The sequence below is a fragment of the Genypterus blacodes genome, unplaced genomic scaffold, assembly GCF_046128005.1.
Source record: "Genypterus blacodes isolate CSIRO-AG114 ecotype Tasmania unplaced genomic scaffold, CSIRO-AGI_Gbla_v1 ptg000133l_1, whole genome shotgun sequence".
Taxonomy (NCBI): domain Eukaryota; kingdom Metazoa; phylum Chordata; class Actinopteri; order Ophidiiformes; family Ophidiidae; genus Genypterus; species Genypterus blacodes.
Window position 1 is genome coordinate 6,475,726 of NW_027466935.1, and position 20,948 is coordinate 6,496,673.

The 20,948-nt window shown below is 41.9% G+C and overlaps 3 protein-coding genes across 8 annotated transcripts in view; 1 reads left to right on the forward strand and 2 right to left on the reverse strand.

Moving 5' to 3' along the window:
• The first annotated feature begins 67 nt into the window (after nt 1-67).
• capslb (calcyphosine-like b) lies at nt 68-3,694 on the forward strand. Of its 3 annotated transcripts, XM_076164307.1 has the most exons (6): nt 68-171; nt 1,091-1,229; nt 1,752-1,929; nt 2,027-2,236; nt 2,430-2,555; nt 3,103-3,694. In XM_076164307.1, the coding sequence occupies exons 2-5, from the start codon at nt 1,093-1,095 to the stop codon at nt 2,529-2,531; spliced, it is 627 nt and encodes a 208-aa protein (XP_076020422.1). In that variant the 5' UTR covers nt 68-171; nt 1,091-1,092; the 3' UTR covers nt 2,532-2,555; nt 3,103-3,694. The 3 variants fall into 3 exon arrangements, with proteins under 3 accessions (XP_076020422.1, XP_076020421.1, XP_076020423.1); XM_076164306.1 differs by having other exon boundaries at nt 2,430-3,694; XM_076164308.1 differs by lacking the exon at nt 2,430-2,555.
• Nucleotides 3,695-3,962: 268 nt separating this feature from the next.
• il7r (interleukin 7 receptor) lies at nt 3,963-8,654 on the reverse strand. 2 transcript variants are annotated; one of them, XM_076164304.1, is made up of 8 exons: nt 8,308-8,654; nt 7,751-7,886; nt 7,501-7,658; nt 6,928-7,076; nt 6,691-6,847; nt 6,262-6,370; nt 5,276-5,348; nt 3,963-5,196 (listed from the first exon to the last, which is right to left on the reverse strand). In XM_076164304.1, the coding sequence occupies exons 1-8, from the start codon at nt 8,393-8,395 to the stop codon at nt 4,777-4,779; spliced, it is 1,290 nt and encodes a 429-aa protein (XP_076020419.1). In that variant the 5' UTR covers nt 8,396-8,654; the 3' UTR covers nt 3,963-4,776. The 2 variants fall into 2 exon arrangements, with proteins under 2 accessions (XP_076020419.1, XP_076020420.1); XM_076164305.1 differs by having other exon boundaries at nt 6,262-6,367; nt 8,308-8,454.
• Nucleotides 8,655-9,374: 720 nt separating this feature from the next.
• myo5b (myosin VB) overlaps nt 9,375-20,948 on the reverse strand; it is a 30,711-nt gene continuing 19,137 nt past the window's right edge. For 2 of the 3 annotated variants that reach the window (XM_076164300.1, XM_076164302.1), the window contains exons 21-40: nt 20,620-20,859; nt 20,246-20,482; nt 19,978-20,071; nt 19,202-19,344; nt 18,975-19,094; nt 18,724-18,858; nt 18,567-18,632; nt 17,969-18,208; nt 17,704-17,798; nt 16,969-17,167; nt 16,785-16,878; nt 16,517-16,663; nt 16,180-16,331; nt 15,996-16,085; nt 15,672-15,822; nt 15,277-15,571; nt 14,984-15,158; nt 14,817-14,897; nt 11,895-14,563; nt 9,375-9,828 (exon numbers count right to left, since the gene is read on the reverse strand). In XM_076164300.1, coding sequence (XP_076020415.1) covers nt 14,411-14,563; nt 14,817-14,897; nt 14,984-15,158; nt 15,277-15,571; nt 15,672-15,822; nt 15,996-16,085; nt 16,180-16,331; nt 16,517-16,663; nt 16,785-16,878; nt 16,969-17,167; nt 17,704-17,798; nt 17,969-18,208; nt 18,567-18,632; nt 18,724-18,858; nt 18,975-19,094; nt 19,202-19,344; nt 19,978-20,071; nt 20,246-20,482; nt 20,620-20,859 — 2,907 coding nt within the window. In that variant the 3' untranslated portion in view covers nt 9,375-9,828; nt 11,895-14,410. The remainder of the gene's footprint in view (nt 9,829-11,894; nt 14,564-14,816; nt 14,898-14,983; nt 15,159-15,276; nt 15,572-15,671; nt 15,823-15,995; nt 16,086-16,179; nt 16,332-16,516; nt 16,664-16,784; nt 16,879-16,968; nt 17,168-17,703; nt 17,799-17,968; nt 18,209-18,566; nt 18,633-18,723; nt 18,859-18,974; nt 19,095-19,201; nt 19,345-19,977; nt 20,072-20,245; nt 20,483-20,619; nt 20,860-20,948) is intronic. The other variant, XM_076164301.1, reaches the window with a different exon arrangement.

Here is a 20,948-nt window from a genome sequence, read left to right on the forward strand (position 1 = left end):
GTGTTTGGGACACACACTGATAAGCTCATTGAGGACTGAGCAGCCAATCACAGGTGAGGACATTAGATCACTATAGTAACGTTTGTGGAAAGGCAAACGGAGTCTAAAGCTGATAAATGAGCGGTTGATAAAACATTGTTAACGTTTAGTTCTTCGTCCGAGCTGTCGTGGGTAAGTCGAGTTAATTAATCCCATCCACAGTCACCATGTAATATGAGAAACGCTGGTCTATAAGTTTTAGTTTTGTGTTGTGTACTTTATACCACATCCTGCTCGCGCGACACGTATGCTAACCAGCTAGGATACAGACTGGAGACAAAACAAACTCAGATATGACGCACAGGGGGAGTAAAGTGGATATGATTAAGTCCAAGTGTGGACTCGAAGTGTGGACTCGGGGTCTCCTGATGTGGACGCGGCGTGGACTCGAGTCACCAATCTGCTGACTGCAGACTGGACTCGATGATGTAAACAGAAAAAGATTTGCAACTCGACTCTGTCACCGCTGACTTGTGACTGGAAAACAATTTAACCCGGAAATTTAAAAGAGGAAATACAAATAATACCGTTTTGTTGTCGCATTGCTGAGTTTTTATACACTGACATATTCCAAAGTATGTCTGGAAAGTAATAAATACACATTAAAAGCATCTACAGTTTTGTGTGATTACCCTGGTATTACTTTTGAGATATACAACACATATGACTTGTTAAAAAACCCTTACTCAAAGTTTAGTTCTTGTGACATGGCAGCGATACTCCTGACTTGTTACTTCAATGTCATGACTTTTGTGACTTGCCCAAAAGAATGACACGTTTGTCAGCTTTAGTTGAAGTCTAATTCAAACACACTGATAGTAAGGGTTTAAGATAATAAAAATAAAAATCACCTATATAACTGTGGAAATAGTCGGTTGGAATAGGGGTTGGAAAAACGTCTCCAGTGTGTGTGTGTGTGTGTGTGTGTGTGTGTGTGTGTGTGTGTGTGTGTGTGTGTGTGTGAGCGCGTGTGGTGATTGAGCATGCTTTAAGTCAATTAATCATCATCTTTCATTTTGAGTGAGTTCTTTTGTATTTAATTTGTTTTCAGCAATGGCAGGGACATCGAGGCACGATCGAGAAATGGTGATGAATGCAAAGCGACAGCTGTCTGAGTGCTCCGACCCGGTGGAGCGGCTCAGACTGCAGTGCCTGGCCAGAGGCTCCTCAGGCATCAAGGGCCTGGGCAGGTAATCAACTATAATGTCTGTACGGATTTAAAATATCCTGTCCAACAGAGCGGCAAAGGACAAATAAAGATCACACACAAACTCTATTACACTCACATTTACACTGACAGGCATATCAGGGTTTCCTCCTCATCTAACCTGAACGGGCCGGTAAACTGGAAACTATTGGAACTATTTGCTGTGCCCTTTGAATTGTTTTGATTTCATTCTTCCAGTAGATAGAGCCATACATGTCAATGTCATAACATAAATCTGTTCCAAGACAAATCAAGGGAAATGTATTTATAAGGATAGGACGTAAAAAGTAAAATGACCAATAGTGGGAGGATATTGACTAAAACTCAAGTTCTCACAGCTAAAGTGCTGCACAAACATATAAAAAACAGATATCAATAATTTCATATGAATAAATACTAGTGCATAAATAAACATATTTAAACTGTAATAGGTTTAAAAGTAAAAGTGTTCTGGTTATGAGAAACATATTGACAAATTTGTACTCTAATCACATGCATTTGTCAGAACCTTTAAAATAATGGATGATGATAACAACCGCAGCCTGGACTTCAAAGAGTTTCAGAAGGGTTTAAATGACTACGGCCTCCTCGTTGAGAAACCTGAGGCCATGACTCTGTTTCAGCACTTTGACCGTGACGGCAGCGGGACAATTGACTTTGATGAATTCCTCATCACTCTCAGGGTAAAATACACAGAACACCTCCATGTATGTGTGTGTGTCAGCCATGTCACTTTGTCATCTGCTCATGTGTGGGATCTGTTGTTGTGTTTAAATGTAGCCGCCCATGTCTAAAGCAAGGAAGGAGGTGATCATGCAAGCGTTTCGGAAATTGGATAAGACAGGTGATGGCATCATCACCATAGAAGACCTGAAGGGTGTTTACAACGCCAAGAACCATCCAAAGTATCAGAACGGAGAGTGGACAGAGGAGCAGATATTCCGCCAATTCCTGGACAATTTTGACTCTCCTTACGAGAAAGATGGAAAGGTAAACCTGCACACACTGACTCGTACATTCTGACTGTTCTCCAATGTGTTCTCAAAGTTGTGTGTGTGTGTAAACTGTGACACAAACTCTTGACTTGGTCCGGCCTGTTGCTATTGGCTCGCGATCATTAAGCAAAAACTGACATTGTGATACTATGATATATGTGTGTTGGTGTTCTCTGAATGCAATATAGGTCACCCAGGAAGAGTTCATGAATTATTATGCTGGTGTGAGTGCGTCCATCGATACAGATGTCTACTTTATTGTGATGATGAGAAATGCATGGAAGCTCTGACTTATGTCTGCTAGCCTCCTTATGGTAAATGACTTCACTGTTCTGGTGTTAGGAGGGTAGCACATCTTTCTACTTCACTGTATTTACATTGTTAGAAAACAAATGTGCCTAAAATAGTCTGTCCTGAATTTCCATAGTATTTACTAAAACGTCCTTTTAGCAAACTGCAGGGTATTTTGTATGGTTTATATTTTGATAAATACATCAAATATTTATAAGTTATATTTGGACATCAGTCAAAAGAATCATACAAAACCCGTGCAGTAGAGGTGGTGGGGTTTTGCAACCAGAAGGTGGCAGTGTTCTTGTTTCCAATATGTACAACGACGTACAACAATCTGTCTGTGGTGCTTCAACTCAGTCATATGTGAACAGTGACTGGACTAAAACATTTGGATTGACATCTTGTTGTGTGGGGAAAAGGTTCTCAGCGTTTTTGTTTCCTTTCTGAATCTGCGTCTCCTCCTGACTAACTGCCCTCTTGCCAGGCTCTACCAGGGTGGGTGGCAGCTCTGTGTCCCGGTGTGAATAGACGGTAAACTCACTCTTTATTCTGTCTTCTTATTTGCAGGTCACTAAAGAGGAATTTCTAAACTATTACTGTGGAGTCAGCGCATCCATTGACAGTGATGTCTATTTCATACTTATGATGAGAAATGCGTGGAGACTCTGAATGAACTGACATGAACTCAAAATACTGCATTTTCCTTCATCATCCACTGTTCTGATTAAACATGACATGGCTTTCAAATAATAATGACGATGGATTCATTTGTCGATTCAAGACTCAAGCCTGTGAGCCGTAAGTGACTCTGTCTTTATGTAGTTCAGAGAATAACTTAAATGAACTTATTTTTCCCTTGATATATGGCTGCTGTATGTTTCTTAACTGTTTCATCTAATTCTACACCTCAGCAGAGATGTTCCATGTAGGTCACAACAAATACAATAGTTGTTTTAATATCCGCTGTACTTTATTTTCTGGATTTTCATATAGTCAAAAAAATATCTACAATACGAGTTTAACATATAGAGGTGCAGCTCAATGAATTAGAATATCGTGGGAAAGTTAATTGATTTCATTAGCCTTACCTTACAGCTCATGAAAAACCAAAATTCAGTATCTCAGAAAATTAGAATTTTTTGAGAAAGTTCAATATTGTAGCCTCAGGGTGTCTCACTCTAATCAGCTCATTAACTCAAATCACCTGCTGAGGTTTCCTGAGCCTTTAATTGTCTCTCAGTCTGGTTCAGCAGGCGACACAATCATGGGGAAGACGACCATAATGTAATATATTAAGATGCACCTGTATGTATATACATATATAAATATACTTTGTCATTATATCTGAATATCATTTCAGCAAACATCCTGTGCTTTAGCTGTTACTGTTGCTATGGAAACATAAGGTGTAGATATTTTTACGAAGCAGCAAATGAATCAAAAACAACAACAGTCAGGCAGGCGATCCTCAAGTGGCACAACCGGCCTCTTGAGTGTTTAGGTTTGAATATAGCGCTCAAGGACACTTCAACAGTCGCTGAAGAGGAGGAGGAGGAGCCTGTAAAGCAGCATGGGTAACAACACCACCAGTGTAGTACAAAGGAGCTCAGATAAGGAAGAGAGTTTTGCTTTTAAAGGATCATACCGACGCTTTTGTTTGGTTTAGCCAGACAGTTTTAAAAAATAATCCTCAGCTTTCTAGTTAGTGAGTTACTTCACCTGTCACAGTGAAAATTATCTCATTGTCAAACGTCTCCTATCATTACATGTAAGTTACTAGTTTATCTCTACCTGTCTATAGTTTGGGCAAACACATGGTCTACTGCTCTACACTTACTGTCTCTTTCCTGGGTTCTTCACTGTTTGTTATTAATACTTTTCAAATATGCACAGGATTCAGTTGAGAGAGAGAGAGAAATACTGTAAATAATTGAACTTATGACCTAGTTTACAACATGATGAAGATGTTAAACACTTTTCTTTGCCTTTGTCAGCTATATTTGCCAGTTGCTGTAAATGGACAAACCCTGCAAAAACTCTGTTATGGGCCTTTAAAGTTCTTCCAATGACCAACTCAGTGAGCAATACCAGATAGTCTCTAGACTGGGAAGTGGAGCTACAGTATGTCAGTAATCCAGGAATCAAAGCATAATTCATTTAGCCATAAAACATTAATAGATACAAAGTACAAAAGCTGCCCTGCTCCCACAGCGCTGGCCTCAGTCTGTATTTCCCTCACCCTTACTTGATCTGATAGAAACTGGACATAGTCACGTAATCCTCATCCGGGACTTGCTGGGTAACTCCAAACATGTCCTGCTCATTGTCTCCAACGTTGTATTCAGGCTGGACTACAGGTTGTTCTTCTTCAGGCTGGAGGGCCCCTGTAGGAGTTGAACTCCTGCTCTGAAAGTACTCCTCTTCTTCTCCTGCTGAGCTCCTGCTGAACAAAGTGGACACATCCAGCTCCTCTGTGCTCACACTTGTGTTGCTTTTGGAGCAATCAGAGCTTTGGGGGGAACAGGGCTCCTTGGATTGTGTTATATCAGCCACAGGAGCTGTGGGCTCTGTTTCGCCACAGTGTTGCTGCTCAATTTTCTCCACAGGGTAGATTTTAAAGTCACTGAACACCTCAGCAGGGATGAAACTGGTTGGAAGATTCTGCACAAACAGAGCAAAGTTCATCAAAGCATGGACTATCGGATCATTTATATCTGCCAACTATGTTTCACTGACCAACCTTAATTGGCTTGTATATCTTCACGAGTGTGTCTTTAGGCTGTGGGATGCTCGGCCACAAGTACGTGTATAACCTGTGAAAGTTGAAAAAGATGTTACTATAGAAAATATGCAAATACACTACACTTAAAACTCATCTGTCCAGGTATTACCTGAAACAGTTTAGGTAATTTGACATGACAAAAAGTGATCAGGCCCTCCTACATTTCGAGTATTTGAATACCAGTTTGTTACATTGGTAGTTAAATACAAAATTACCAATTTTATTTCGGGATTTTTGTGGACAAAATATCTTGACCTACCTAGAAGGTAAATATTGAAAGTAAATATTGTCTGGTGGATTGTAAAACAGGAAGAAGTCTTGTCCAGGAAACAACTTGCCTTAAACCTCAGCTTGTATTTTTGAGACGATACTTATTTGAAAGTGTACCTATTGTCAGAACTGACATACTGTTGTTGATCCTGAAAATTGGTTTGCCCATTAAAATGTTTGCAATACAAAGGTGGTGTTATTTTACAAGCAAGTAATCCCACAACACATGTAGCTTATTTTGGCAGTAGCATACGCTCTGCAAATGCTTACAATATTGAGAACTAGAACAGGGGTGGCTAACCAGTCCAGCTCAAAGAGCCACAACAAAACCTAACAACTTGTGGATAATAGGTGAAATCACCATACATAACATATTATAAGGAAAATATTTCACACACATAATCATGAATATTCATGATGGAAATAAGTCCATCAGTTGACCGGATTTATCTCAGTAATTGTGAAATACTTTCCAATGCTGACATCTCATGAATATTCCCGATTCCTCCAGTGGTTTTCCCCAATTGCATCATTAACTTTTTTGTATACATTCTACAATTTCCAGAAGCATCCCACTAAGTGCATTTCTAGTTTATTGGTTTATTTAGCATTATTGATTTGGTTGATTTCATGAAAAGTAATACTTGAATTTAACAGAAGGAGAGATGACATACTTTTTTTTCCAGAAAACTGTGCAGCCCGTCAACAGAATCAAAGAGGTGAGACATATCAACAGCATGTACAGAACCACCCATCCATTATCTGGCTGTTCTTTGACTTCTTCTTTGTCAGTCACACAGTCAGAGAAAAAAAACAAAGAAAGAAAACAGGGATAGGATAATGACACTGGACCTTCTCTTCTGTCTGCAGCAAAGCAAATGTATATGCAAATGTATATTACATTACATTACATTACATTACGAGCATTTGGCAGACGCTTTTATCCAAAGCGACTTACATTACATTACCACCCTTCGCAGAGGGGGGAGCAATTGAGGGTTCGGTGCCTTGCTCAGGGGCAACCCTCCGGTTCCCAAGCGGAAGCACTACCCACTGAGCCACTGCCTTGTTAAGTATATGCAAACGTAAGTGCAAACTGTTACCAGTGTAGGTAGAGAAAGTGAAATCACCACTCCAGTCACTCCACATGCCCTCAAACTGGCTGTTAGGTATCGCTCGCACTTTGACTTGATATTCTGTGTTCTTTTGGAGGTGGTCCATGCTGATGGACAAAGTGTCTGACCCTGTCACGTTTTCAACCTGTAACAGGAAAAACAATTATTTCACCAAATGACTACTGAAACATTTAAAAGAAAAACATGTCGAGTCAAGTTTTTTACCATCGTTCGTTCCAAACTCCGGATTTCATACTGAAACAGTTGATTTTGTTTGTGAAGGTAGTCGCGTTTGTATGAACTCAAATAAATCACGACCTGGTGGGACTGCAACTGGCGAGTGACGTTCAGCACCTGAGGAGGTTTAGGTTTAACTGGACAGGAGTGGAAATCAGGTGAAAATCATTAGGATCAGAAATCTTGTGATGTGAAGAAACACATTTTCAGATGCACCACTTACCAAAACAACACGAGATTCTAAAAGCAGATACTCTGTGCACTGCTACATCTGATGAGTTGAAGTACAAAACTATTTTCTATTCATGCATGTAAATCTATGTCTTTACTGAACAGTATATATCTATACCCCTATTGTACTGTATATACTTTACACATCTCCCTTTCATTGATGTCACACATTAGCTTTATAGGACACATACACATATATAGTGTAAATATACCGTCATGGGTTAATTCTACTCCATAGATGCAAATAAAGTGTGAATTATCTTTGTTTAAAAACATCTGTGAGCTTCCTGAGATGTGTTCCATTCGGGGTTAATTATAAAAGGGCTTTACCTATTTTCTTCAGGTCGATTAGTCTGTTGATCCTGCTGCCACTCTTTAGTTGGATGGTCAGGTTGAAAGTAGCAGTGATGGGCCGCAGTCTTGTGGATCTGATTGTATCTCCAGATCCATCCACACACCTTTGGGTGTTGGTGATCATATTCAAGGAGCTGAAACAGAAGCACAGTGCTCATCGTCACCCCGTTTCCTTATTACTGACATGTCTGGGGACTATTCAATGTTTACAGTTTTTTTTTTTTACCAAGCTGTCATCTTCTCTATGTCATATCCCTCGTTATCTTCATCATCCTCGTTGACGTTGCTCCCACTATCGAGCTTGCAGGTCAGACTGTTTCCTGCCTTCTGACTGATTTGAGAGCTACAACTGATTCTGGGCTCTGAGGGGAAACACAGTGAACACGAGTCAATCAGAAACATGCAGCATCACGCCTGAATATGCAAAGTTTACAGCGTGATGAACAAACAGTCATCTCATCAATCCGATGGCCATCAAATGTCAATTGAATAAGTTTTGTTATGTACAATCAAATAATTCAGTTATTTATTATTTATCAACCAGTTCTATGAACAGCCTGGAGAAATGACTGATGAATTATATAATAATATATAAAAATTTGCAGCCATAAAAAAAAACAATAAAGTAAAAGTTATGGCTTATTGTTGTTAAGTTTAACATGTAAGTATCTTATTTTAGTACTTATGAAAATGACTTTACTCCTAAAAAAAAAAAAGAACATCTATTTATGATTATTAATTTAAGCATTTTCTCTTGGAGTCAAATCTTTAAAGGGATCTTACCAGCCCCACTGTGTCCATCTCCACTCTGACTGTGTGTGACATTGGGGAGCAGCAGCAGCAGCACGGAAACACGCCCGCCAAACAACATCTCCTCTCTGCATACGCACACACCTCACTCAGGAGACTTATTTCACTCGACTTCATCAGCTGAATGTTTGGAGGGGGAGAGGAAGAAGGAGGAGCGTAGCGGGGGTGTGTATGTGCGTGTGTGTGTGTCCTCTCTGCTCACAGGATGTATGTGAGGCTGTGTGTGTTTGTTCACCTTAAGCCACTGACATACTACATACTGACTTTAAACATATGAAGCTTCAATTGAATGATTTGATATTTGAATCATACTTTGATGTGTGTTGCATGTTGATCTGCCTCTTCATGCCTGATGTGCTTCATGCTGATTGACTGATAGTGGGCTGTGATTTTGGAAGAATAATGTTGAAAATGTTGTTTGCATCTGATATTGAATATAATCAAGGCTGTTTTCAGAACAAATCAACAATAAATGTTGCAGGAAATGACTTTGAGGCTTTCACACTCACTCTTTAAACCACACACACGCACGCAAGCACACACACCTGATTTGTGCTTTCCAACACTTAATTTAGATGGTCCAGGTGTTCTTCATGTGGTCGCTGAAGCAAAACTGTGTTGGCGTCACTCCAATCTGACTTCACACGGTCTTATGTCATGTTGCCACTTGTCTCAGCTTTTCTATCTGTCTCACAGATCTTGCCTGTAATCAATCCACCACACTCAAACGGCAGGAATCAGTAAATGATAAGGACACATCAAATCTTATGAGGTTTGTAGAAGGCAAAATAACCAGAAAATGTTAGGGATTAGACTGTAAATGAGTGAAATAAACATTGAAATTGAAATATCAGGAGCTAGAAAATACTCTTCTGCAAACACCGGAGCTCATTAGCAACACTTAGGTCACATAGCTGCAGCACTGAGTCTGGGAATCCACCTGCAGGAGTCTTGCTCTGCGTCCAAACAGCAGCCATGAGTCAGAGATCTAGCATGTAACCTATAAACCACTTCCTTGTTTTCTTAAGTGATCTGGTTTGTTTCAGATGAGGCCAGTGTGTACCTGTACACCGTACACAGCAGGTATCAAAGTCTTGAGATAAGATCAGTTGACACAAATCAGACACAAGATGGTCTACACACTTTCTTACACAGGATCGAACCGACTAGAACAAGTAAAACAAACACTTCCTCGAAAATAATCAAGTGTCCTTTGTTATTCTGTCTTTTCTGTTATTGTTAGTTCTATTATTGCCTGTGATAACGACGATGATGGTTCGGATTCAGCTGAATTTACAGGGAAGTGACCTGATGTTCTCTCTTCCCCTTCTGCTCTGTACTCAGATGCATTCATTTTCCTCTGGTACCGACTTAGTTAACGTTAGAGAGAAACATCCCCTGTGTGCCGAAGCAGAGCATGCTGGGAAACTGTGGTTAGATTATGATGCTGTTGTGTCTTGTCACCATAGATTTCTCTGATGATTCTTTTCCACTCTGCAAAGAAAACAATGATATTCAAAAACATTGCAAGTAGATTTCTTGCATCCTTCGTGTTATGAACGTGAACTAGTTGCTTTCTTGTATCGGGGTGGGCGGGGTGAGTTCTCGAATGCGACTGTGTGTGGTGACTGTGGTTAACATGTTTTTGTTTTGAGCACCTAGGAGATCAAACGGAGCAAAAGAAAAAAGAAAGAAAAAAAATGGGAAAATTCATTTAACACTTGATAATCAAACAGCAAGCTCTACCAAGAGAGGGAGAGAGAGAGAGAGAGAGAGAGAGAGAGAGAGAGAGAGAGAGAGAGAGAGAGAGAGAGAGAGAGAGAGAGAGAGAGAGAGAGAGAGAGAGAGAGAGAGAGAGAGAGAGAGAGAGAGAGAGAGAGAGAGAGAGAGAGAGAGAGAGAGAGAGAGAGAGCTGGACACACACACACACTGTACTATGTATGTATGCCCGTTCACAGACACGCACACGCACAACGGAAGTTACACAGGCTGTTTCTGTGCTTTATCTGAGAGTAGAAACATTCCCTGCCCCCAACAAACCACATAGCTGAGGTTGCTATCTCCACTTGCATCACCAAACATCATCTGCTGTGGTTCCAATGTGTTGGGTTGCGTTACCTCTCTAACACTGATGGTACTCTGATAGTATCTGTTTACACTCCGAGCAGCTGCAGCGTGGAGCAGATGCCAGGAGAGCAGTGGGAAGGTGCATCCTGGTTGGCATGTCATGATTACACAAAGAAAACGTCCTGACTTTAGACCTTGCAGAGTGGGGAAATGCACGGTTTTACTCTTGTTGAGTTGCACCTTCCGCAGCTTTAAGTACCTTCAAATGATTGGAACATTTAAAGCAGAGAGCGGATAAGCTGGTAGGGAACCTGAGGTTTGACATTCAGCTGTTTCTGTGACTCAGCCGCCACACTACACAATGAGAAACAAGATCATCATCAGCTAGTGGAGATCATTCAGTGTATCTCTAAGCTGCCGCCTGTTTAGTCCTCTGCTTTTTGTTTATATTCACAAAGTTTAAACAGATCTACGTGACAAACAACCACAAACTATATGCATAGAACAATTCATTTACTTGTGTAACTCGGCATTCCAATTTCTGACATCATCATCATCAATCATCTAATGTTAATGTCTAACAAATGTAAGTAACTGCCGCAATTGGTAAGACAATATTTATAAAAGCAAAGCTGGATGTTAACGTGTTCCTTCTCACTCCTTTGCCTTTAACATGTTTCATATTTATTGTTAAACAAACTAAACAACATTGAGATGAATTCCCCTGTTTCACGGTGCAATCGACAAGAAACACGCATCAACAAGTCAACCCTACTTAGATTTGAATGCAGCCAGTTTGTGCGTACAATAATAATAATAAACAATTGTGAAGATCTGAACCTAATGGAACCTATTCCTAGTCTGTTCCTAGAAGAGCTCTTTGATGCCCAGCTCTACCCGGGCCACATGAATGTCTCCTGCCAGCTAAGAGGCTCTGCTTCATGCATCAAAGAGCCCTGCAGTGCTCCAAAGACATTTAGTCTTTCTGGCAATACAAACCAGTAACGTGCAAGTGAATTTCTGTAGAAAGATGTTGCAAGCTGTGCAAACTGAGGTTCATGCTTAGACTTGTTCAGAAATTACTTTGTCACCACATCCTCTTCCTTGACTCATACTTGAGTACAATGTGATTGAGTTCATGGTGTAAAAACAATCTTCAGCTGAGGCGGCACTCGAGTCGGGTTCCTCCTAACAATCAGACAAAGGCCTTCTCTCTGTTCTCGGCCTATTATATCTTGGCGTGTAGATCTCTGTGTAGTCTCACAATGTATGCAATGCATAGAATTGTATAATCGAAACCTCTCACACAGATATAGAAGCACTTTGTATGTTGTTACTAACTACAAACTGCAGATACATGACAAACTCCCTAACCGACTCACGTCTCTGTGAACTTTGCACCTAAGTTAGACCGCACGTCTGTGTCTTCTGTCCTTCCCAGCTACCGCGAGCTGCTGCCACAAGTCTACACAGAGAAACAACTCCCACCTTACATGGACAGAGAGCAAAGGTTCTAAGTGGAGGAGGGACTGCAGCCTAGACGACGTGCAGAGGACCCTGGACCAGCTGCTCCAATGTGGACCGCTCCGAGGTCAGATACACTGCATCTGATGGACCCGGAATTCTTGGACCAGGACCAAGCAGCCAAGCAGGTCCAACCAACCAATGGAACTTTAACACTATGACCATAATGATCTGTAAAAAATAAAAATGTGTGTAGAGTTAGAGAGAGCGAGAGGGAAAGTGTCAGGTCCAGACTTGATACCTACTGTTTGTTGGGCTACATCATGATGACAATAAACTGATTCTGCCTGGTTGGTCTGCTTCCTTGAGACTCCTTTGACTCAGAATATTGAGAACTTTTTTAACACTATAAATGCTGAGCACATCATGGAGGGGCTCATCTCACTGAGTGTTACATCATGCAAAATGTTTATCTTGTTCAATACACACATCACAACTCTGCAGCCCGTGTTTGAGGCAGGAGTGTTGTCTCAGTGGCCTGTGATGCTGGCTGCCACCTGAGTAACACAGAAACCACGAACAGCCTCAGAAAAACAGCTGCACAACTAGCAACCGGCTGCTATGGGAACCAGGCCGACACCGCGTTCACAGAGCCTCTACGGTCACAACACACTGGGAGGTTAAATGGATCAATTCAAGTCATTCAAACACATTTTAATAATAATAATAATTATTAATAATACATTATCTAACAATATTGAGGCATATTCCCCCTGTGGCCTCAACTGAGCCCAAGGTTGATCAACGGACCGACGCATGCTTGATTGTTTACTGCAGAGAGTATTTGATTGAATGTTATAAATAATCATATCAACACAACATTTCATATATTCAGCTTCATTTCAGGTGGAAAGGTTTCACTATAAACTAACACATCGGCAGCAAAGTTCAATTTCTGTCTTCAAAAAACTATTTCAAAGGCAAATATGGAAGAAAGCATTTTTAAACTGAAGACTAAGCTGGAGATGAAGTCCGGTATGACAACAGGAAACTACAATACTAAAAATTACAATACAAAACAAATCTGTGAGTAATGTGTAGCTACTTCATTTCCAAATTCATGGAAATACAGCGTTTCCTTCAGTGACGTCTGTGTGGGTCAAACCTTTTACATGAATCGACGTTTCTGAACAAGACAACCTTCATCAAGAGCTTCATCACAAGACAAGAAATCTGGAGAAAAGAGGTTTACATAAATCAGTGCTGGCACGTAATCTTAACTCTTAATGTATTCAATGATGGAGCTTAGCGAGTAGAGAGCGATAAACTTTTAGATTTCTTCTTCATCTTATGTTTACACTTCATACTAAGATGACTCTCTCCAGGTGCTGCACGATGCTTTGTGTGTTGTAAATAAAGTTGTGTTATTGACAAGTGCAAATGATATCAGGCTTAAAGTGACAGTCACACCAAAAGCCTCACTGGAAATGTGTCCACAGTAACAGTGTAGCGTGTGTGTGTGTGTGGTGTGTGGTGTGTGGTGGGGGTGTGTGTGTGTGTGTGTGTGTGTGTGTGTGTGTGTGTGTGCTCTTCTCTAACAGCAGGGCAAGCAGCAGACATCTGTCGCAAGGTTAGATTCTACATAATAGGAGTAGAAACACCAAACTGTAAATGTTTACAAAAGAAACAAACTTTTCACACAGAATGACACACGGGCCGTTAAGGCTCCACACACACACACATACACACAGCTGTTTGGCATTTAAACAGGAAAGTGATGATCAGGCAAGATGATGCAAGGAGAGAAAACGATTTCTTCATTACAAAACTCGGAGAACACCTCGTTTCCCTCCTGACCTTCAACTATTTACATTCCATCCACAAGTTACGAGAATCGCAAACTCTTTACCTTTCATAAAAATCTACATCTTCCTCTCCTGTGTCATTCATCACACCATGACCTCAGCCTCAGCCTCTTTGTCTTCACCGCCCCCCTCTCAGCTCTGTGCACACCTTTCTCCTCCTTCACTTCCATCAAACCTTCGTCCCTCGCTGTACTTTCTGTCACTTTCTGATAGGAGTGACGGTCAAACACATACACACACGTACATGTTAGCATTTATTGGACACTGGAGTTTGTGTGTTTGCTATCAACACACACTTGTAACAGATGGCCTGTTACAAAATCAGACTGGTTGACTCATTGGGGCCTGAGACGGGGAAGCAGCAGGATTGCCTTTGACTGCATCTTCTGTTTAAACAGGAGGAGGAGAAGGATTAAGCGAGTGAGGGCATAGAAATAAATGACTACACAACAAAAAGCTTAAGAACTGATCCACCTTCCCAAAACCCAGGAAGACTTCAGAGAGGCAGCAGGCGGATTTAAGGAATATCTAAACTTGTCAGTCGCACACGAGACAAAAGCACTTTTTTGTTTTAAATTAGGTTAATACAGTTCTGATCTTCCAGAATTGGCACACCGGGTTTTACAGCTACAGTCTATTGTGGGTTGGTGTTTATGTGAGAAGCAGGTCCAGTGCAGACCTCAGACTCTGATGAGGAAATCCAGGCTGAGGTTGGCAGGAATGTGCAGTGTTTCTAGGCTGAGAGCAGAGGGAGTGAACGGAAACAGGACGGGGAACATGTGCTTGGTGTCCATCAGGAGCTGTGCAGGGTCGTTTCTCTCCTGGAGAATATTCTGGACACAAACACAAGATATGATTAAAAGCCTTGTAGATGAGTGAGTAGATGAATTTACCCCTCCCTTCCTAAATCTGTCGGGCCTTCTGTTGTCTCTACTTTCAATTTCCATCCTTAAACATACTCATCAGCTCACAATTTACAAGATTCATCCTCATCTTCAGCCTCATCGTCAATTCCCCTTATGAAACTTCAGCCACTAGGGGTCACTAAGACGTATTATTAACCGCTTTAGCTCCAAAACAAGTTACCTGAATGTTTCGGATGAACGACACCGTGACTCTTTCTTCAAACTCGTTTAGTGGTGTGTAGAGATTGAGGATTTTCACAATCTGCAGCACACAGAGCAAAAAAAGGTGATTAGTACAAATCTAATGTGCTTCTCAACTGTTGGATCTTGCAGGATGTGAATAAATACCTGTTGCATGGTGAGGGCTGTGCAGAGAGAGCAGATGGCTTCAGCATCCTGTGATGTCTTCTTCTTCACTTGCAGTAGCTGGGCAGCCTGAATGATGGGCTCTAGGGTCACTGCAGCCTTACTTTGGGTCAAATTATTCCCTCTCAGCCACTCCTCCATCTGACTGGTGTTGTACCTACGATTATAAACAGCCAAAATCTCAAGAAACACCCTGATCTCACTCTGGATCAACACCAGAACTATATGATTCTTCCCTGGATCATGCCCAAACTGCCTAACAAGTATCTGTGTACCTGAGTTGCATGCCGGTACTCCAGGAGCAGATGTCTTTGCGAAGCAGCAGGTTGTTGAGCGTGACCGAGTCGATGCTGTTGAAGAGCTGTCGGATGACCTGACCCACGATCTCTGGGTCCAGACCGTGATCACGCATGATGGTGTGAAACTGTCCCAGCTGTCTGATGAGGGCCTCCAGGGTGTAGCTGGTGGGACCCGTGCCGTCGTGGTCCACGCTGGAGGAACGGTTCCTGTAGCCCATAGGCTTCACCCCGGCCAGGCTCGGGATGCTCTCGCTCTCTAGCATGGCCGACACTGGGCAGGGAAAAGGGGGATTTCATTCAAATTCAAAGACGTTTAAAGATAAGATAACCTCTCAAAACCTCAACACATCTCTTATCAAACGTAAACGTACCGATCATGGGCTGTATGATGCCTTCAGCCACCTTGATGAGCTGCTGGTAGATCTGGATGGAGAGGTCGCTCAGCACCTGTCTGTACTCTGCCAGGTCAAAGTTTTTCAGGCAGTGCTCATTCTGCTTGGATGTGTTCTGGGTCATGAACACCTGAGCGAGAAGAAAGACAGGGAAACATCTTATTATACTGCTCCTGTACAGTAAGAGAAAGAGCTACACACCATATTGTTCAAAAAGGGACACCAAAGTGTAGGTGCTTTACTTTACTAAACTGCAAAAAGGGAGACATCTTGTGTTTAGAAAAGATACTGCATGTTACACACCTCATCACCACTGTACTGCTTCAAACAGTGAAGGAGACGACTGCTGTTCGCCAGCCAGAACGACGTCATCTCAAAGTCTTCATTGTTTTTCTGCAGAGGAATGTGTGAAATATATTATAACAATCACTTGAATAAAAGTTAACATTAATATAGTCTCTTAACACACACACACACACGCACACACCTTGAGGACCTTCTTGATGGCGTTTATGGTAGAAGTGAGCAGAGACTCCACTTTCTGGTCGTTGTTGATGTAGTCAGCGTGGCGGATGCACATGAAGAGGATGTACGCTGGCAGACAGGGGACTGTGGCCGACACAGCACTGGGCTTGATGTCTGGAAATACATTTTAAATATTTAGGGCAATTTTTGAGATCATTCTTTATACAGCTACATGGAACAATGCTACTCCAACTCACGGGAGATGGAACAATCACACTACAGTCTCACTACAGCTGCGGATTGATTCTCCCGCACTTATGAGGATGTACCTATGTGTCCCACTTTAAATGAAGTCTTACCAGTGATTAGATTTTTGACAAGTTGGGCCTCGTCCTCTTTGTAGTACTCCAGCATGCCCTCAAAGTCCTTTTCTTTACGCTGGAGTGTCACTTGGCGGGCCAGTTCAGGCCTTGCCCTGGTGGTGTGAACTGCAGCAGCCTGGGAAGCTGAGGAGAGACACAGACAACAGGAAACCATGAGGATGACCGTGTACTATCACTGTGTATGTGACTGGTGTGAACAGTAGCAGTTTAACATGGATGAAATAGGCTGAAATGGACTTTTTACCTTCTAGTTCCTGGACCTTCTTCATGTAGATCCGCAGCTGCTTCTTCAGCTTTTTCTCATTCTTTTCCAGTTTCTCCACCAGCTCTTTGAGGTCCTACAAGCAAAAAGACAACAGAACAGACAATGTCAGAGTCATTGTGGTGACAACGATAGTAAGAGCTACAGGTGAAGTAGAATATCTCACCAGGTTGTCATTGGTGAGGCGCGTGATCTCCACTTGAACAGTGTACTCCACCTGGGCCTCTGGTGACAGCGACAAAGTGTGGTTCAATATTTCCTGCTTCTTCTCCAGATCAACTTTCAGCAACTCGATTTGTGTGTGAAGTGCTTCCAGCTCATCTTTGTGCTGCCGCGACCGATTCTGGAGTTGGGTCTCCAACAGCCTGGGAGGAGAAATGTTTAAAATCGTAAGCCTGGCTAGCAAATGTAATCTTAGCACACAGATCACATGCTCAAAAATCAAATGTACAAGGAAAATAAAGTTAGTACTAAATCCCAATACATTTAATAGGAAATGAAGAAAAACAGGTAGAACAGCAACACATGCAAGCACAAACAAATCTAGTAAAAAGCCACCTGGCCACTTGTTTTAGCCCCTCGTAAGCCAAACCCAGCTCTCCGTCTTCATTCAAATAAGCCCAGTCCTGAGCTTGACTGGCAGGCAGAGACAGAAAATTGCAGAAAAGAGAAGCAGAGGACAAGAGGCGACTGTAAGGAACGTTACAGAGAACACAGCTCAAGCAGTTAGTCACTGAAATGTTAAAGAGGCAGAAAACATAAAGAGAAGCTGTAGATTCATCATCAGATCAATGAGATGAAGATATGCGTTTACATTTTCAATTTTTGGTCCAGTTACACAATCCCTAGGTTAGGACTCAGATCAGACCTTTCCATTGTATTGTTACGCAACATCACTTACTTTTTGGACTCACAGAGCCCATGATACGCTTTGAGAGCATCCTCTTTGTCAATGGGCTCTTTGCTGTTGTTCAGGTCAGGCACATTATTGATTTCCTGTTGAAAAAGAGAAAACAATACTTTAACACAGTAAACAGTTTCACTAATAAGGATGAGGGCTGGTAAGAGATCATCAGGCTCCACCAGGGTTCACTTTGACATGTTGACATATGAAGAATGACATTTAAATGGTTCATTTTAGTGTCATATAGTTTGTCTTGACTTACAATATGATTGTTCATTTCTTGATGCTGGGCAGTGCTGACTATCTGAGTCCTGAGAATAAGGACTTCCTCTTTGCGGGCCTCAAGCTCCTCACTGGCTGCCTTGAGCTGACTGAGCAGAAGGTTGTAGCCGTCCTGTAGTTCATTAGAAGCGTTGTTTTGGGACGCACGGTTGGCGATAGTCTTCCTCAGTTCATTTAAGTCGTTCTTCAGTTTCTTGTTTTCAGATTCAAGCTCCTGTCTCTGCAGAAATACACAAAGACAAAACAACATTAAGATGGTTAGGGATATCAATCATTGTCAGAGATGAAACAGATATAATCAGACTTATATCCAATGTGGTCTTTCATGATATGGAAGTTTGGGAATTGATTCCATAGATACTTATTCCATAGTTTATTAAGTTATAGAATTTGTTTTTAAATGGAACAACCCGGTCCAAAGACACAACAACACACTGCAGCACAGGGAGCACTGCCACTACACCAGAGCAAACAAAGTGACAGAGCAACAAGTTAACACTTTTCACGTGGTTGATTCTTGTGCGTGTGAGAGATGGCGAATGTGTGTGTGTGTGTGAGAAAAGAAATCAGATTTGTACCTTGAGACTGTTGTATGCCAGATCTGCACTCTCTTCCTCACAGGTGGGGATTCTTGATTCATGGCCCTTAAAAGTAACGAAAGATAAACACAGAGGTAAACAATACAATAAGATAATTATATAGTACACAATGAATAAATTCAGTGAGAACTGTCACCTTGAGCTTGGCAAGCTCCTCCATCTTGTCCTGGCTGCTCTGGAGCCTCTTCCTCTCCTGCTCCAGCTCTCTGACCCGCTTCTGCAACTTCATGAACAGACTGATGTCCATTGCAGCCTTCTCTATTCCCATCTCCTGCAGGTGAACAATGTATCAGTCATTATCACTGGAACACTGCAGGTCCGCTCTAATGGGGGATCCAACTGAATAGGGAATCTTTGGCGATTCATTGATCATCCAAGGCCTCTTACCTCCACCAGCTGAATGGAATCCTCAGTATCGCCGACCTCAGAGTTGGAGACAGAGGGGTAATTCGAGTCAGAGCCCAAGCTGCTCTGATTGGATTCGTTTCTTCTATGGCCAGGTTGGAACTGGAGGATAACAGATGACAAAGATTCAATTCACTGTCTTTTAGACTCTGCCGGAGCCATTTTTCAGTTTATGGAAGTTGCAAGCCAAATTTAGGATGATGGTTTACCTTAGACAGAGAGACTTCCTCCTTCAGGTTGTCGTATCTCTGCTCCAGCCGGGAACACTCCTTGAGCAGAGTCTGGTAGCGCTGCCTCTCATCATCCAGCTCATGCTCCAGAGACACTTTCTGAACGGCGCTGTTCTCCTGGTCTGAAAAACAACCAGCCAAATCCAAAACCATCACATTCTGTCTGGTAACAATGAGTCCTAAATATTTGCTTGATTTTAGTTTGTAGTCGGCTCTTGATACACCGTATGAGACACGCTGTATAGGTAGCAAAACATCAACGTTAGAGAGGAAATCTACTGCCTTCATTATTCAACCTTTCCTATACAGCTCAGGTTCATGGAGCACAAGAACACAAACACATTTAAATGAGCTTTATAAATACTGTAATGATCATAGCAGTGGTTTGCTTTCATGGAGTTGTGAAGCTTTGTCACTGTTCAACAGAAACGGCTTTCAAACAGTGTGAGAAAACATTTATTACATATCATATACTCCGGCCTGTGCTTTGGCTTACAGGTCTGATTTGGCATGTTTCAAATTCTTTTTCCCTTTTGAAACTAGCACAAAACAATGGTTGTTTTCAGCATTTACCAAGTTTAAAAACAGCTTCACCTTCCTGCAGTGTAATCTAATGCATTTTGTACCCAATTTGTCCTCTTTCCAGACAGACGCCCTCTTGTGTGGCGGAACAAACCCTCCTCCCCCCCTCAGGACAGAAGGACGACAGGACACACAGTTTAAGGTAGAACAGGATCACATATTGAGGCGCTCACCTTCAGTGCTCTTTGTGTGCTTAAGAATCTTCTGGTTTATCTCTTCTTTTTCATTTTTCAGTATAGAGTTTTCCCTCTCCAGCTCCTCCACCCTCTGAAGCAACAACAAGAAACAAACAGTTTAGAGTTTAACATGTGTTGAAGCCAATGTATTACAGGTACTGTAGGGAGCAATGCATATACATACAGTATACAGGTAAATGTATATATTCTATTCTATCTAAACTATTAAAGAAGACTAAGTGTCAGTCTTTTCTTTTCAGCTCACCTGCTTCAATCCTAGCTTTTCACTGTTGTGCTCCTCCTCCTGCAGCTTCCTTTGGGCATGCGCCTCCTGCAGCTGTGCCCTCAGCTTCTCCAGCTCGTCTTGTAGGGAAGTGAGCTGATTCCCGTTCCCTTTTTGATTATGAACCTTTTCCAGCGCCTTCTGCAACTTTGTCAACTCTGTTCCCAGGCTCACGTTGGTCACCGAGAGCTGCTCGTTCTGAGATTTCAACTCTTTGCTCTATAGGTGGATGGACAAGAGGGAAGACATACAGGCCTTATTCATATATATTTATAATGTGGGTGCCAAGGACTAAATGCCGCTGGATGCTCCTTATAGTTCTCTTTGTTTGTAGTAGTAGTGGTTTGATGCAGTACCTGATCATCCATCTTTCTCTGTAGCTGTACAATCTTGTTCTCCATGCCACTGTTGAGCTTCTTCAGATGTTGTGCTGAACGGGCTTCAATCTTGAGCTGTTTGAACTCTCGTTTTGCTAGCACACATCTGTATGCACACTGAATGACAATGGCAGCATTCCGCGCTTTTTTGAATTTCATCCTGTCCAGCCAGCCACGAGCATACCTCTGGATGATCATCGCTTTGTGGTGCAGGAGGAACTGCAAAGGAAAAAGGTTGGAATTGAAGTCAGAGATACCATTTATCAAAAACATGGGAAAGGGGACAACATGTCAAAACAACTCATGTA